The sequence below is a fragment of the Dendropsophus ebraccatus genome, chromosome 1, assembly GCF_027789765.1.
Source record: "Dendropsophus ebraccatus isolate aDenEbr1 chromosome 1, aDenEbr1.pat, whole genome shotgun sequence".
NCBI classification, from domain to species: Eukaryota; Metazoa; Chordata; class Amphibia; order Anura; family Hylidae; genus Dendropsophus; species Dendropsophus ebraccatus.
In genome coordinates this window covers 204,681,708-204,695,352 of record NC_091454.1, presented here as the reverse complement: position 1 = coordinate 204,695,352, position 13,645 = coordinate 204,681,708, and the positions used below count along the sequence as shown (strand labels likewise).

Here is a 13,645-nt window from a genome sequence, read left to right as displayed (position 1 = left end):
TGGAGAGGCGTGTCTATCCCAAATCTCCGAAGGTGGCACATTAAAGTCTCCCCCTATTAACAACAGCGCTGGAGTTAACCGAACAACTTTAGCTATCACCCGTTCCAGAAACCCAATTTGTGCCGTATTCGGGGCATAGAGATTGCAAAGTACAATAGGATTGCCTAATATAGAACCTTGGAGGATGATATATCGTCCTTGCGGGTCCACCTCAGTGCGGTCAACCTGTAGCGGACAAGTACGACCTATCAGAATCGCTACCCCTGCCCTCTTCTTATCTTTTGGAGCCGTATATACCGTAGGAAATTTGTGAAAAGCAAATTTAAAGGAACAAGTCTCGTCATGGTGCGTCTCCTGGACAAAGGCTATGTCTGTTTTCAGATGCAATAGTTCTCTCAAGAGCAGTCGCCTCTTGAGGTCCGAATTGAGACCTTTTACATTAATGGTGATCAGGCGCACCATGACGAGAGGTTAGGGAGAGAGCTACTGAGCATGATACCTGTGCCCCATCTCGTGGGGCGTGTATGTCATCACGACGGGGTCCCAGCGAGCCCCTGTTCAAATGGGTGAGCAGTCCCGAGAGGCTAGGCGTCCGGAAGAACGAGGCAGTCAATGTGCACTTCCTAGAATCCAATAAGAAACCGTTAGAGACCACAACTTGAAACACAAGGGAACAGAAAACAAAAACAGACATATGGGAGAGACAAGACATTACGTAAACATACAAACAATAAACCAAAAACTCAAGACAGAAATCAGCAAACAAATACCAGAGAAGCATCCAGTACTTCCCTAGTGTCTGCCAGGTGTAGGGAGTAATGACAAATCTACAATCCCTACAACTGCCCCACCCACAACTCGGGGGAAATGGCATTAACCCTAGCAGAATCCAAGGGGGTCGGTTCGGAAAGATAGATAAACTAAATAGAAGAAAAGAGCAAATGGAAGAGGAAGAAAATCCTGAGGTCATTCAGGTGGGGAAAAGAAGAGCTCACAGTACAAGGGAGAGTCGCTCACACACACTGCCTAAGAATAACATTTCACAGACATAGATAGCGGTATAATGTAGAAGGGACATTATCTAGTTATTCGTGGGTCAACTAGATGAGGAGAATCAAGGAGATCCGGTCGGTCCAGATGTACAGGGGCCCCTCTTTGTGCGCTGTGTCACTGGGGTCCACACCGGTGGTGGCGGCGGAGGAGGAGGTAGGAGTTCCCAGTTCTGGAGTTTAGGGAGAGGGATATCCAATATGCCGCAGAAGTCGGCTAAGTCATCCGCAGCCTTCAGGGTAGCCGAGCGCCCGTTCCTTCTAGCTGTCAGGCTGAAAGGGAAGCCCCACCGGTAGGGTATATTAGAATCACGCAAAGTCTGAAGCAGGGGGCGGAGGCGTCTCCTCTTTTGCAGGGTGACCCACGACAGGTCCGGCAATAGTTGCAACAAGGCCCCATCAAATTCCAGTTCTCTCAGGTCTCTAACTTTCATCATGATGGCGTCTTTGGTTAGGTAATCGGTAACACAGCAGATCACATCTCTGGGCAGCGGAGAGGAGTCTTTGGGTCTAAGTGCCCTATGAACCCTATCCAATTGGATTTTATGGTCACGTGGGGTGCCCAGGATCTGGTTGAAGATTTCCTCAAGGGTATGCCGAAGGTCATTATCACGCACTGTTTCTGGAAGGCCCCTGACCCTGATATTGTGCCTGCGCCCACGATTGTCCAGATCTTCTAGGTGGCGCTGGTATTCACATAAGGCCACATGTTGTGAGGAAACTGTGGTTTGCAGGTCTATAATATATCGCCGGGTATCGTCATGGTCCTCCTCTAGAGAGTCAATTCTCTGTGATATAGCATGAAGGTCTTGTCTGACCGCTGTGATTTCAGTCTTACATGCCCTAACCTCTGTGATTAAGGAGCGAAAATCCTCTTTGGAGGGCATGTGCTGGAGAAAATGGGCCCAGTTATCGTCTGCTAGTGTGGGGAATTCCTCCCTGTCAGAGGTGGAGGATTGGGAAGACCACCATTCATTTCTGTCAGCAGATGCCTGGGTGCCTGGGCGCTTGGCATCCTCATGCTGCTGTAACTGTATTGTGGGCTGAGCTACAGGCTGGACCCGTGCAGGTGCACGTGGCTGAGAGAGGGCGCGTTGTGGCTTAGGGGGGAGGCTATGCACTGTCCCCACACTTGGTGTCTGGCTACCGGAGGGGCGATCCGCACCCTCAGGGGTATGGGGGGCACCCCGACTCACTGCGGTCTGTAATGGCGGCGCAGGCACCTCACTGCAGTCCCCTTCCGGCCGGGCATCCGCATCCCTCCCAGGTGCCTCAGGGGTTCGAGCAGGCAGGCTCGGAGGGCTCCCGACAGCTTCAGACCTCAGCGGGGGGAACTGTGAGGAGTCCAGAGGAGGGGACCCTGGGTCTGAGGCTCGGCGTACACGCCGTTCCGGCGCCAGCGCCATTTTGGATTCCGCGGTCTGCCTCGTGCTGCGGAGGTAGGTGTCCAGTGTGCCCGGAGCGGAGCGTAATTGCAGAGTTGTTCGGGTGGAAGCCTTCTGGGAGTGCTTTTTCCCCTTCATGGGTCAGTTCGGTCCCGTTTAGGAGCAAGAAAACCGCTGTTCTAGGCAGTGTGAAGCGGAGCTCCCTTCTATGCGACTGCACCCATGGACTTCCGGTCACGCCCCCCCTCCACGACACATACTTAAGGCGATACCATCAGGCCAGTTTCTACGGGCGCGTAGAATATGCGATCTGGATGAGGAATTTGAAACACAAGCCAAGGACATGGAGTGCAGATTCCATCATTGTGGGTATTGACCTGGTGACATTGATGCCGGGATCATTAGAGTCAGATCGGCCTGACGCAGGGATCTTCTGACTTCACGCCCGAAAAGGAGTGATGATAATTCCATTCGACTCATCACAGGTTATCATATGAGTTGGACTGAAATGACACAGGTATTTTGGAAATATTGGTCTTTGTTATCACAGGACACTGACTTGAAGAGAATCCTATCTCCCCAACCATTGATCATGCCCAGATGCAGTCGATCTTTAAGGGATGAACTTGTACAGAGCCATTATATACCACCAAATTCAAAATTTATTTTTCAATCACGTTTGCATGTGGAAGATGCTCCATTTGTCCACTAATGGTGAAGATGGATTGATTTTGGGATTCATTCAAAGAACGTTAATACCGTATTGTTCATCATATTGATTGCAGGACCAGCGGCGTTATTTTTATGTTCTTGTGATATGATTTATATAGGACTGACTACTAGGGAGTCAGGATACAAGAACATATCCGTGACATAAAGGCAGCCATGGACACTCCCTTTGTCATTCGACAACTGAAGCCAATAGCTCTGCATTTCCGTGTAAACCACAATGGGAGGTGGAAAGAACTACAGGTTCGAGGAATAGATTATATTCACATGGGATCCAAAGGTGTTGATCTTGCGAAAAAAACTGGCACAACGTGAGTGCAAATGGATGCCCCCCATTTAAACCGGTCTATGCCCCTATCGCCTCACCACTCCTTAAGAAAGACTTAGCGAAACGTGTTGGGGGGTGAGGTGGAGGGGTTGGTTTGTTAGCATATGGGCGCTATTGTGCTGTGTGTGTGTCCATTGAGCACCATTGTGTAGGCAATGCAGCCTTTGATTGTAAATTTGGGATGAATTGTGTATAAATTATTTATTATATTATATGCACTTTAAGGCTATGTTCACACAACGTAAAACTACGTCTGTAGTTCTCTCCGCAAAACTACGGCCATAGTTTTGCGGTGTGGAACATAGTCTTATTGTCAATTGGATCCCGGCCGGAGCGTACACACATCGTATACGCTCCAGCTGGGATCCTGTGCGGCGCCGGAAAAAAATTGACAGGTCAGTTTTCTGTGGCCGGAATTCAGTGAATTCCGGCAGCAGAAAGACCTGTCAGTTCACACAGTGAAGTGAGCGGCTCCGGACGCTGGCTTCACTGTGGGCTATGGGAGGCTCTGATGCGGGCGAGCGCTGATGCGCCCGCATCAGAGCTAGGCGGCCGGAAAGATCACCCGGCTGGTACTTAAGTACTGGCCGAGATGACCCGGCCAGAGACCGGCCGTTCCGTGACCCGGCCGGGGTCAAGGAATGGCCGGTCTCATACGTAGTGTGAACATAGCCTAATAGTTTTTTTTGGACACAGCATAGGTCATTTATTTATTAGGATATGAGCATAGCCCTCATTGCTACATGAATTGATACTTATGTGATTTTAGTGATATGGTGCCCCTCCGCCTTGTTTTTAAATGTCTATTGTGTATGTGTTGATTTTAGGGGATATTTTGGGAATCAGGGAACAAATAAACTTTTTTGATTAATGATATAAATAAGTTTATTGTGCTATTATTGCCAACAGGGGGTTAATTTTGGTTTTCTCAGCACAGCCTGAAGGAGGGAAGACTCTATGAGATACACAGGGAGCTGCTGTCAGTATATACAGTGAGTACACTTACTAATACTATACACTGAACTATTTTACTATAAGGTGGCCAACACCTTTAATAAGGGGCAAATATACAGTGAAATAAAAAAGAAATTATATGTGAGGTAAAAAATCTGTAATATTCCAAATTTTGGTTTTCTCATGTAATGTGTAACCCCTAGGTTAAGGTTTTAGAGATCCTACTAATTGGTTTGTGTTCAGGCTGTGCTGTGCTGCTCTGTGGTCTATGTATGTGTGCGGCTGTATTTTTTATGTGGCTGGAAATGTGCGGCTGAAATTACGGCCGTGGGAAAAAATAGACATGCGGCTGAAAACATACGGTCATTTACTTGGAAATCTGGTTCAACTAAAAATAACAAATAAAATCTTAAGAAAGTGACACAAACACCTCTGGATGCATCTGGGAAAGCAGGGAAACAGTTTACATGAATTGCTATTACCGGGGTTTGCGATCCTCTGCAGTAATGCCGATGCCGATGCCTCTCATGGTTAATATATTGAATTAATAAAACACATTTTCGTTGTAATAAAGTCCCTTTCATTGTTCAATAATTAAATTTAAACGAATCCATCATTTTGCAATTAAATATACTGTTAAAATAAATATAGATATAAATAAATGTATATTTATATATATATTTATTTTTTGACAGTATATTTAATTGCACAATAATGGATTCGTTTAAATTAAATTATTGAACAACGAAACTGATTTTATTACAATGAAAATGTGTTTTATTAATTAAATATTAATTAGTACAGGAAGCTCCAGTAAGCCGTTAATTCATATTGCCGGCAATAGAGCTTTCTGTACTAATCATCACTTTACTTTAATTAAAACATCAAATGTTTCTTCTAATTATGTTATCACAATAGCATTATTAGAAGAAACATTTAGAATTATATGTGTGCTCAGCTGATTGGCTGTTCGGCTGAGCGTACATATAATTAGCGGGTCCGCAGCACAGTGACTTCATTGTGCTGCGGACCAGCGAAGAGGACACATCGGGGTGAGCATAGAGCTCTCCCCACCCCCTCCCCTGCACTGCACCCATACCAGTAAGGAAGGGGGGGGTCAGTTAACCCCATCCTTGCTGGGATGGTTGCAGTCTGACATCAGTCCGGCCCCCAAGGGGTTAAGGGGGATGCAATACATTCTCCCTTAACCCCTTGGGGGCCAGACTGTAAGCAGCGATCTGTAAAGATGCTGCATACTGTAAGGAGCACAACACCGCTCACAATGATGGGTGTTGTGCTCCTGTTTGTGTGTTTTTTGTGTGTTTCTCGCTTTTTGTTTTTCAGATATCGGTATCCTGTGGATTAAGTCAGATTACGTGGACTACGTCGATGACCAGCGGTTGTTTGTTGTTTTTTTTTTTAATAAAATGGTCAATGAGGGGTGTGGGGGTGTTTTTATTTGAATAAAAAAATTTTTGAACTTGTGTCTTGTCTTTATTTCTTTACTTTATAGACTTAGTAGTGGAAGCCGTCTAATAGACGGAATCCATTACTAAGTCGGGGCCTAGTGTTAGCCGGTATAAAATGGCTAACACTAACCCCCCATTATTACCCCAGTACCCAATGCCACCAGGGGTACTGGGAAGAGCCGGGTGCCAGTGGTCCCGGAGCGTCAAAATAGGGGGGACCCTATGCGTTTTTTTTTTTATTATTTATTTAAAAAAACCCAAAAAAACGCATAGGGTCCCCCCTATTTTTATAACCAGCCGGGTTAAAAACCAAACGACAGCATCCTGGTAACACCAGGGTGGGAAGAGCCATTGTTTTAGGCCCTCCCCAGCCTAAATCTTACCAGCCTGCTGCCGCCCGGTCCAGGAGCGCCAATTTTGACGCTTCGGGACCACTGGCACCCGGCTCTTCCCAGTACCCCTGGTGGCATTGGGTACTGGAGTAATAATGGGGGGTTAGTGTTCGCCATTTTATACCGCTAACACTAGGCCCCGACTTAGTAATGGATTCCGTCTATTAGACAGCTTCCACTACTAAGTCTATAAAGTAAAGAAATAAAGACAAGACACAAGTTAAAAATTTTTTTATTTAAATAAAAACACCCCCACACCCCTCATTGACCATTTTATTAAAAAAAACAAAAAAAACAACCGCTGGTCATCGACGTAGTCCACGGAATCTGACGTAATCCACAGGATACCGATATCTGAAAAACAAAAAGGGAGAAACACAAAAAACACACAAACAGGAGCACAACACCCATCATTGTGAGCGGTGTTGTGCACCTTACAGTATGCAGCATCTTTACAGATCGCTGCTTACAGTCTGGCCCCCAAGGGGTTAAGGGAGGATGTATTGCATCCCCCTTAACCCCTTTGGGGCCAGACTGATGTCAGACTGCACCCATCCCAGCAAGGAAGGGGTTAAGTGACCCCCCTTCCTTGCTGGGAGGGGTGCAGTGCAGGGGAGGGGGTGGGGAGAGCTCTATACTCACCCCGATGTGTCCTCTTCGCTGGTCCGCAGCACAATGAAGTCACTGTGCTGCGGACCCACTAATTATATGTGCGCTCAGCCAATCAGCTGAGCGCACATATAATTCTAAATGTTTCTTCTAATAATGCTATTGTCATAACATAATTAGAAGAAACATTTGATGTTTTAATTACAGTAAAGTGATGATTAGTACAGAAAGCTCTATTGCCGGCATATGAATTAACGGCTTATAGAGCTTCCTGTACTAATTAATATTTAATTAATAAAACACATTTTCGTTGTAATAAAATCAGTTTCGTTGTTCAATAATTTAATTTAAACGAATCCATTATAGTGCAATTAAATATACTGTCAAAAAATAAATATATATATACATATACATTTATTTATATATATATTTATTTTAACAGTATATTTAATTGCAAAATGATGGAATCGTTTAAATTAAATTATTGAACAATGAAAGAGACTTTATTACAAAGAAAATGTGTTTTATTAATTCAATATATTAACCATGAGAGACATCGGCATACTGCAGAGGATCGCAAACCCCGGTAATAGCGATTCATGTAAACTGTGTTCCCTGCTTTCCCAGATGCATCCAGAGGTGTTTGCATCACTTTCTTAAGATTTTATTTGTTATTTTTAGTTGAACCAGATTTCCAAGTAAATGACCGTATGTTTTCAGCCGCATTCTATTTTTTCCCACGGCCGTAGTTTCAGCCGCACATTTCCAGCCGCATAAAAAATACAGCCACACACATACATAGTGTGAACATAGCTTAAAGATGTTCTTTCATTTCTATTTCTCTGATGACTATACACAATTCTCCTTTATTACAGATGATGTGAAACTATTTATCCAGAATATCAAAGCTATTAACAAAACCTTGGGTAAGAGATAGAAAGTTAACGTCCCTAGAACTTGAGATCTTAAAGGGGTTGTTCAGGGAGCAAAAGATGGCTAAAGCCCTCCCTCTGCATTGTAAGGCTATGTTCACACTATGTAAACACAATGTTGTTTGCACAACACTGACCGTTCTTTTTAACCGCTAGACGACCTAGGGTGTACAGGTACGCCCCGGAATTCTGTGTCCAGATGACCAAGGGCGTACCTGTACGCCCTGAGCTATGAAACCCGCTCTGGAGCGGAGCGCGCTTCATAGGAGGTGGGGGCCAGCTGCAGTGAGCAGCCCGGCCCTCACCCTTAATGACACGCTGCAGCGTGTCATTAACCCCTTAAACGCCGCAATCGCGGACTGACCTATAGAGTAATAGTATCATGTCGCTTTTGCCGTATAGTGTTTTATGTAGACACAGGAACCCCCCCCAAACGTTACCATATTGCATTCTTTTTTACGATTTCACCAATTTATATTTTCATAAATAATAATTTTTGGGTTCGATCATACATGTTATGGTAGAATGAAAGACGTCATTACAAAGTACAACTAATCCTGTAAAAAAACAAGCCCTTACATGGCCCTGTAGATAGAAAACTGGAAGTGCTAGAGCTCTTAGAAGGGGAGGAGGAAAAAACGAAAACGCAAAAAGGAAAATTTGCGTGGTCCACTGGGTCATTTTGGGCCTGGTCCTCAAAGGGTTAAAAATAACGGCTGTTGTTTTTACATACTGTAAACATAGCCTAAGCCATACAAGTTTTAGACAATATAGTATACGGTCCATAATTTTTAAAATAAAAACAATTGTAAATATAATATAATAATATAATATAATTAAACAAAAAAGAGCAATCAGCACTACAGGTATAAGAACGAGCAAACACGCTAATGTTCCATTGAAGTGATGTTTACTGGGGTGCTCACCAAGTTCATTAGTCCATATAGGTAATGATATTTGACCAGTAAAAATTGCAATGCAGGTTCCTTTATTTCAGTAACGCATAACGCATAGGTTACAAGCTTGTTTTGCGCTATTCTAAAATCCAAGAAAATCCCTTTATTGCACTGGTGGCCCTACATGTGTATCTTTCGGTTAGATACTAATACAATGAGAAAACCTCAGCAGAAATTCAGTGATGTTCATACTGTACCTCCACTGTCCAGGGTATAGACATCCACCCTAAATACTCAAGTGCAAGTGTTCCCTTTTCCTAGATTAGACAATATCCATACAGTAGCTGGTTTACTGTATAACCAGTTATGTCTCATGTCTTCTTCTCTTCCATAGTGGACATGTCAGGAGGCACCCGCAATACTTGTCGTCCTGAATGGAAACAGATTAGATCCGATTGTTATTATTTTTCAACAAATCTGAAAACATGGGAAGAGAGCAAAGAGTTTTGTGTTAAACACAATGGAATCCTCATTGTAATTAAAGACGAGTCTGAAATGGTAAGTCCAGAGAAACCAACATATCGTAAGTGGCCATACCTCATTATTGTCGGCCAAATTCACCGATCTCTGAGGCATGTGTTAAAGGGGTGGTGTCATAAAGCAAAGTTGGTAAAATCAGATGTGTAGGACGTGTACGATGTACTATGTAAAGGAGAACAAACGTACTGTCTTTAGTTAAGTAGCTTACATGACTGTACTGTTTTTCTCATCTCTGTATCTGATCACTTCCTGGTTTCCTCGCTGAACTATGACCCTGCTGTTGCCATGCAACAGTGCACACACTTTCTCCACAATTAGCGTTCCAAACTACTAACACAAATTCAGGAAAATAAAAGATATAGAGAACATGACAAAGAGATTAAAGTGGTAACTGACTTACCACAGTCCCCATTCAGTTGTCTTCTAGAGTCCAGGCCTTAATAGGTCAGAGCTGTTTAAGTAGGATGAACGGAACCTTCACATTATTGCACAGGATTTCTTTTTATGTTATGGTTGATTGGTACAGTATATACTGTAAGTATATTAAAAAAAAATTTAGGTGGCATATTGGTGTATAAGTACAATGAAAGATCCACAGATTTGTGTAAGAGTAGAGATGAGCGAACCGGGTTCGGGTTCGAGTCGATCCGAACCCGAACATTCGGCATTTGATTAGCTGGGGCTGCTGAAATTGGATAAAGCTCTAAGGTTGTCTGGAAAACATGGATACAGCCAATGACTATATCCGTGATTTCCACATAGCCTTAGGGCTTTATCCAAGTTCAGCAGCCACCGCTAATCAAATGCCGAAAGTTCGGGTTCGGATCGACTCGAGCATGCTCCAGGTTCGCTCATCTCTAGTAAAGAGGCATACTGTGGTCCTTTCGGCTTATCTATTATTGAGCTGCTAATGGAAGTTCATCAAAGGTAACATACAGGCAGCATAAAACAGGTACTTCTCAGTCAGTGCCCCAACATGATGAAACTCTGAATGACTGAGGTGTTTCAGAGAAAATCTTAGATTAAAAAAAGTTTACACAGACCAGTTAAAAGCTGTAAGGGTTTCTGCCTGCCGTTAATCACCCCATGTAAAAGAACCCCAAATCACTGTGGCTTTGTTTCCAGACTTCTTTATGGCCGTCGATAAGTGAAGGAAGATACTGGATAGGGCTGAAACGAAATCCTAACAACATTAACACATGGGTGTGGATAGATGGATCCCCGCTGACATACAGGTAAGAAAATGCTATCAATCAGTGGCGGAGATATGGTTGCAGCTGTGACTTGGCATAAACAGTAAAGGCCCTATTCCACAGGGCGACTATGAGGAGCAAACGAGCCCTGTCAGCGCTTGTTTGCTCCTCATTTCCCGCTTGCTGCTGCAGCTATTGCACGCGGCAGCAGCGAGTGGGTGAATCTGGGGGGGCTGCGGGGAGCTGCCAGGGGATTGGCCGGGTGATCGCTAGATCGTCCAAGCAGCCCATAGCATATAGCAGCAGTCTGCTGCCGCTTTTATTCCGCGGAGCGACAGCAGCAGATCGTTGCTGTATGAATCATTTGTCTTTTAACAATGTTGAAAGACAAACAACTGCAACGTTGATGTCGGCTGATTGTTGCCTTCTATTACACGGAACAATTACATAATGACATAAGATTGTACATAATCCGCTGCACGGAAAATTACCAGAAAGGCACCATGCTCACTGGGGGCTGCCAGCTACAGCACATTGTCAGCACCTTAGGTAGGGCCCAGGAGATGACAGATTCCCTTTAAATTGGCATCATTATTAAGAGGTCAAAGCTGAGCACCACCGATAAGATGATAGTGCCAGTATACTGGTTAAGCAACCACTAAGTTGTCTCCTACCAGTCCAAGGTCTTTAATGCCAGTAACTGTAAATTATTTGTGTAACAATGGGTTACCTGTCTTTTCTTACAGTGCCTGGAACAAAGGAGAACCCAACAATGACCGTAATAATGAACACTGTGCAGAAGTTATAGGAGACATTAATCTATGGAATGACCTCCCGTGTCATCTCGAGCGAAAGTGCATATGTAAGGGTTTTTGAAGTTGGTAAGGGAGGGGGTTTGGTCCATGCCCATTGCCTAATAGCCACTCACATTATTAAAATTAAGTTCACAAGTTCATTTTTAGGTTACCTGCAGGTTCTCTTAAGTTAAAAAAAATTTAAAATATATATTCAGCGCTATATTCGTTACATGGCACCCAGCACTTAACACTTCTAGGCGTCTTCGTCCAATTTATTGTCAAAGTGTAATGTGCTGTAAGAACAAATACAAATTCACAATTTTTGGTTAAAAGTTTGACACAGAGCCTGAGAAACACAACACCTTCTAAAATTAGAAAATCACCAGAACTGAAGAGACTCAAAATCTCTACATTCTATATGGCACAAAACATCTGACACTTTTCACTTTAGTGAAGGACTCCCCCTGTATGTGACAATTGGAGAGTGCATATCCTTTCTATAAGAACACAAAGAAAAAGTTCTTGTATTACCCTCTAGTATCACTGGAAATCTATACAGGGTAGAGGTGACAGTAACAGGCTTAATCTTTGGTTCTACTCTTCCCTCTGATTCCCCCCCCCCCCCCCCCCCACACACACACACACACACAGAACCAGGAGGTAGAACTACTCTTACTGCTTCCAGACTATTGCACCTAGCCAGGGGCGTAGCTAGGATTCACAGGGACCCATAGCAAAAAAACTGTTAGCCCCCCCTCCCCTACGCACCATATAAAGCAATATATATAATATATATATATATATATATATATATATATATACACACACACATTCCGTGATGTGACCAAAAAATAAAATCTCCTGTGGCCAGAGGCAGAGTCCTGTCTGCAGCCACAATATTGACAGGCAGAGCAGAGAGCCAATGGCTGCTTGCTCTGTCAGTCCACTATATTTAACTATAAGGGTCCATTAGGAGCTCTTATGGATAGATAAATAGGTCCAGGAGCTGACTACCTTCTGCTTAACCCCTCATGTACTCCAGTGTATAAGGGTGTTATTCCACTGGCCGATGGGGGTGCAAGAATAACTGTAAACGAGCACTGATGGTTGTCACCGGATGATCGTTGTATTTATTCCACGGACAGATAATCGCCGAATCGGATTTTCGCTCAGTGGAATAGGCCCCTAAGTGACCCAATGTTTAGAAGACAAGGAAATCTTTGCTCTACTGCTGGTGCACTGATAACCCCTGACCTTTACACAGCAGACAGTGAGAACAGAGGTCAGAGGTTATCAGTGCAGGGAAGCAAAGTTTTTTTTGTCTTTTGCCTGTTAACCCTTTTTTGTGTTGCAGCATGTAAGTAGACATTGGGTCACTTACACACTGCAGTACATAAGGGGCTAAGCAGAAGGACACAGGAGGCTCTTATCTTTTATTTACCCTCTTATTACCCTCCACTTTCTAGGGCTTTCTCTCAGTTTAAGCCCATAGCTAATCATGGGAGAACGCCCTAAAAAGTGAGAGGTCAGTTTTTTTGTTCACCCCCTCTCAGCCTTAAGAAAGAAAATCATGTTTGTAATAGGAGTCGTCATGTTCTAACTAGCAAAGTGTAAGCAGGTGGGAAGCAACCATCTTCCCATCTCTAGACCTCAAGAGTCAGACACTTGGAGCTACAGTCCCTGCAAAGTACTCAGCATTGCCTAGGTCTGATAGATAGATAGATAGATAGATAGATAGATAGATAGATAGATAGATAGATAGATAGATAGATTAGTAGATAGATAGATAGATAGATAGATAGACTGATAACCTGTGCAGTATGGTTCAGCCTACAGTATGTAACATTAGGGGGAGGTCGGTTTACTGGGGGTATTTTGTTTGATAAACTAGAAGAAACATCATTGTATTGTTTGTTTTGTATAATGATTGATAAAAAAATGTAGTAAAAAAAAAAGTAATAAAAAAAAATGTAATGAAATTAAAGTCTGTTTTTGTCCTTCCTATTTGACCATTGATGACCATTTGATCATTGGCCTGGATCTCTTTTATCATTAATTGTTTGTAGTTTGTTCAGCAGTGACTGGAGAGGATGATGGCAGGGGGACACTGAGGGACACAGGGCACTGGAGGGACACTGAGCATCCCCCTGCCATCATCCTCTCCAGCAGCCACAGCCGCACAGCTCTGGGAGTCGGGTCGTGATATCACCATGTTATCCAGGGTGTGACATCACCATGTTATTCAGGAAGTGACATCACCATGTATTCAGGAAGTGACATCACCATGTTATCCAGGAAGTGACATCACCATGTTATTCGGGAAGTGAAGCCTTGATGCAGTAGTAAGTGCAGGGAAAAAAGCATTCTATAGG

At 43.7% G+C, this 13,645-nt stretch overlaps 1 protein-coding gene across 1 annotated transcript in view; it reads left to right on the top strand.

Moving 5' to 3' along the window:
* The window catches only part of LOC138784157 (C-type lectin domain family 4 member G-like), a 42,570-nt gene extending 30,722 nt beyond the window's left edge, over positions 1-11,848 (top strand). The window contains exons 8-11 of the mRNA XM_069959671.1: positions 7,791-7,841; positions 9,138-9,301; positions 10,409-10,518; positions 11,223-11,848. Of these exons, the coding sequence (XP_069815772.1) occupies positions 7,791-7,841; positions 9,138-9,301; positions 10,409-10,518; positions 11,223-11,352 (455 nt within the window). The 3' untranslated portion in view covers positions 11,353-11,848. The remainder of the gene's footprint in view (positions 1-7,790; positions 7,842-9,137; positions 9,302-10,408; positions 10,519-11,222) is intronic.
* The last annotated feature ends 1,797 nt before the right edge of the window (positions 11,849-13,645 follow it).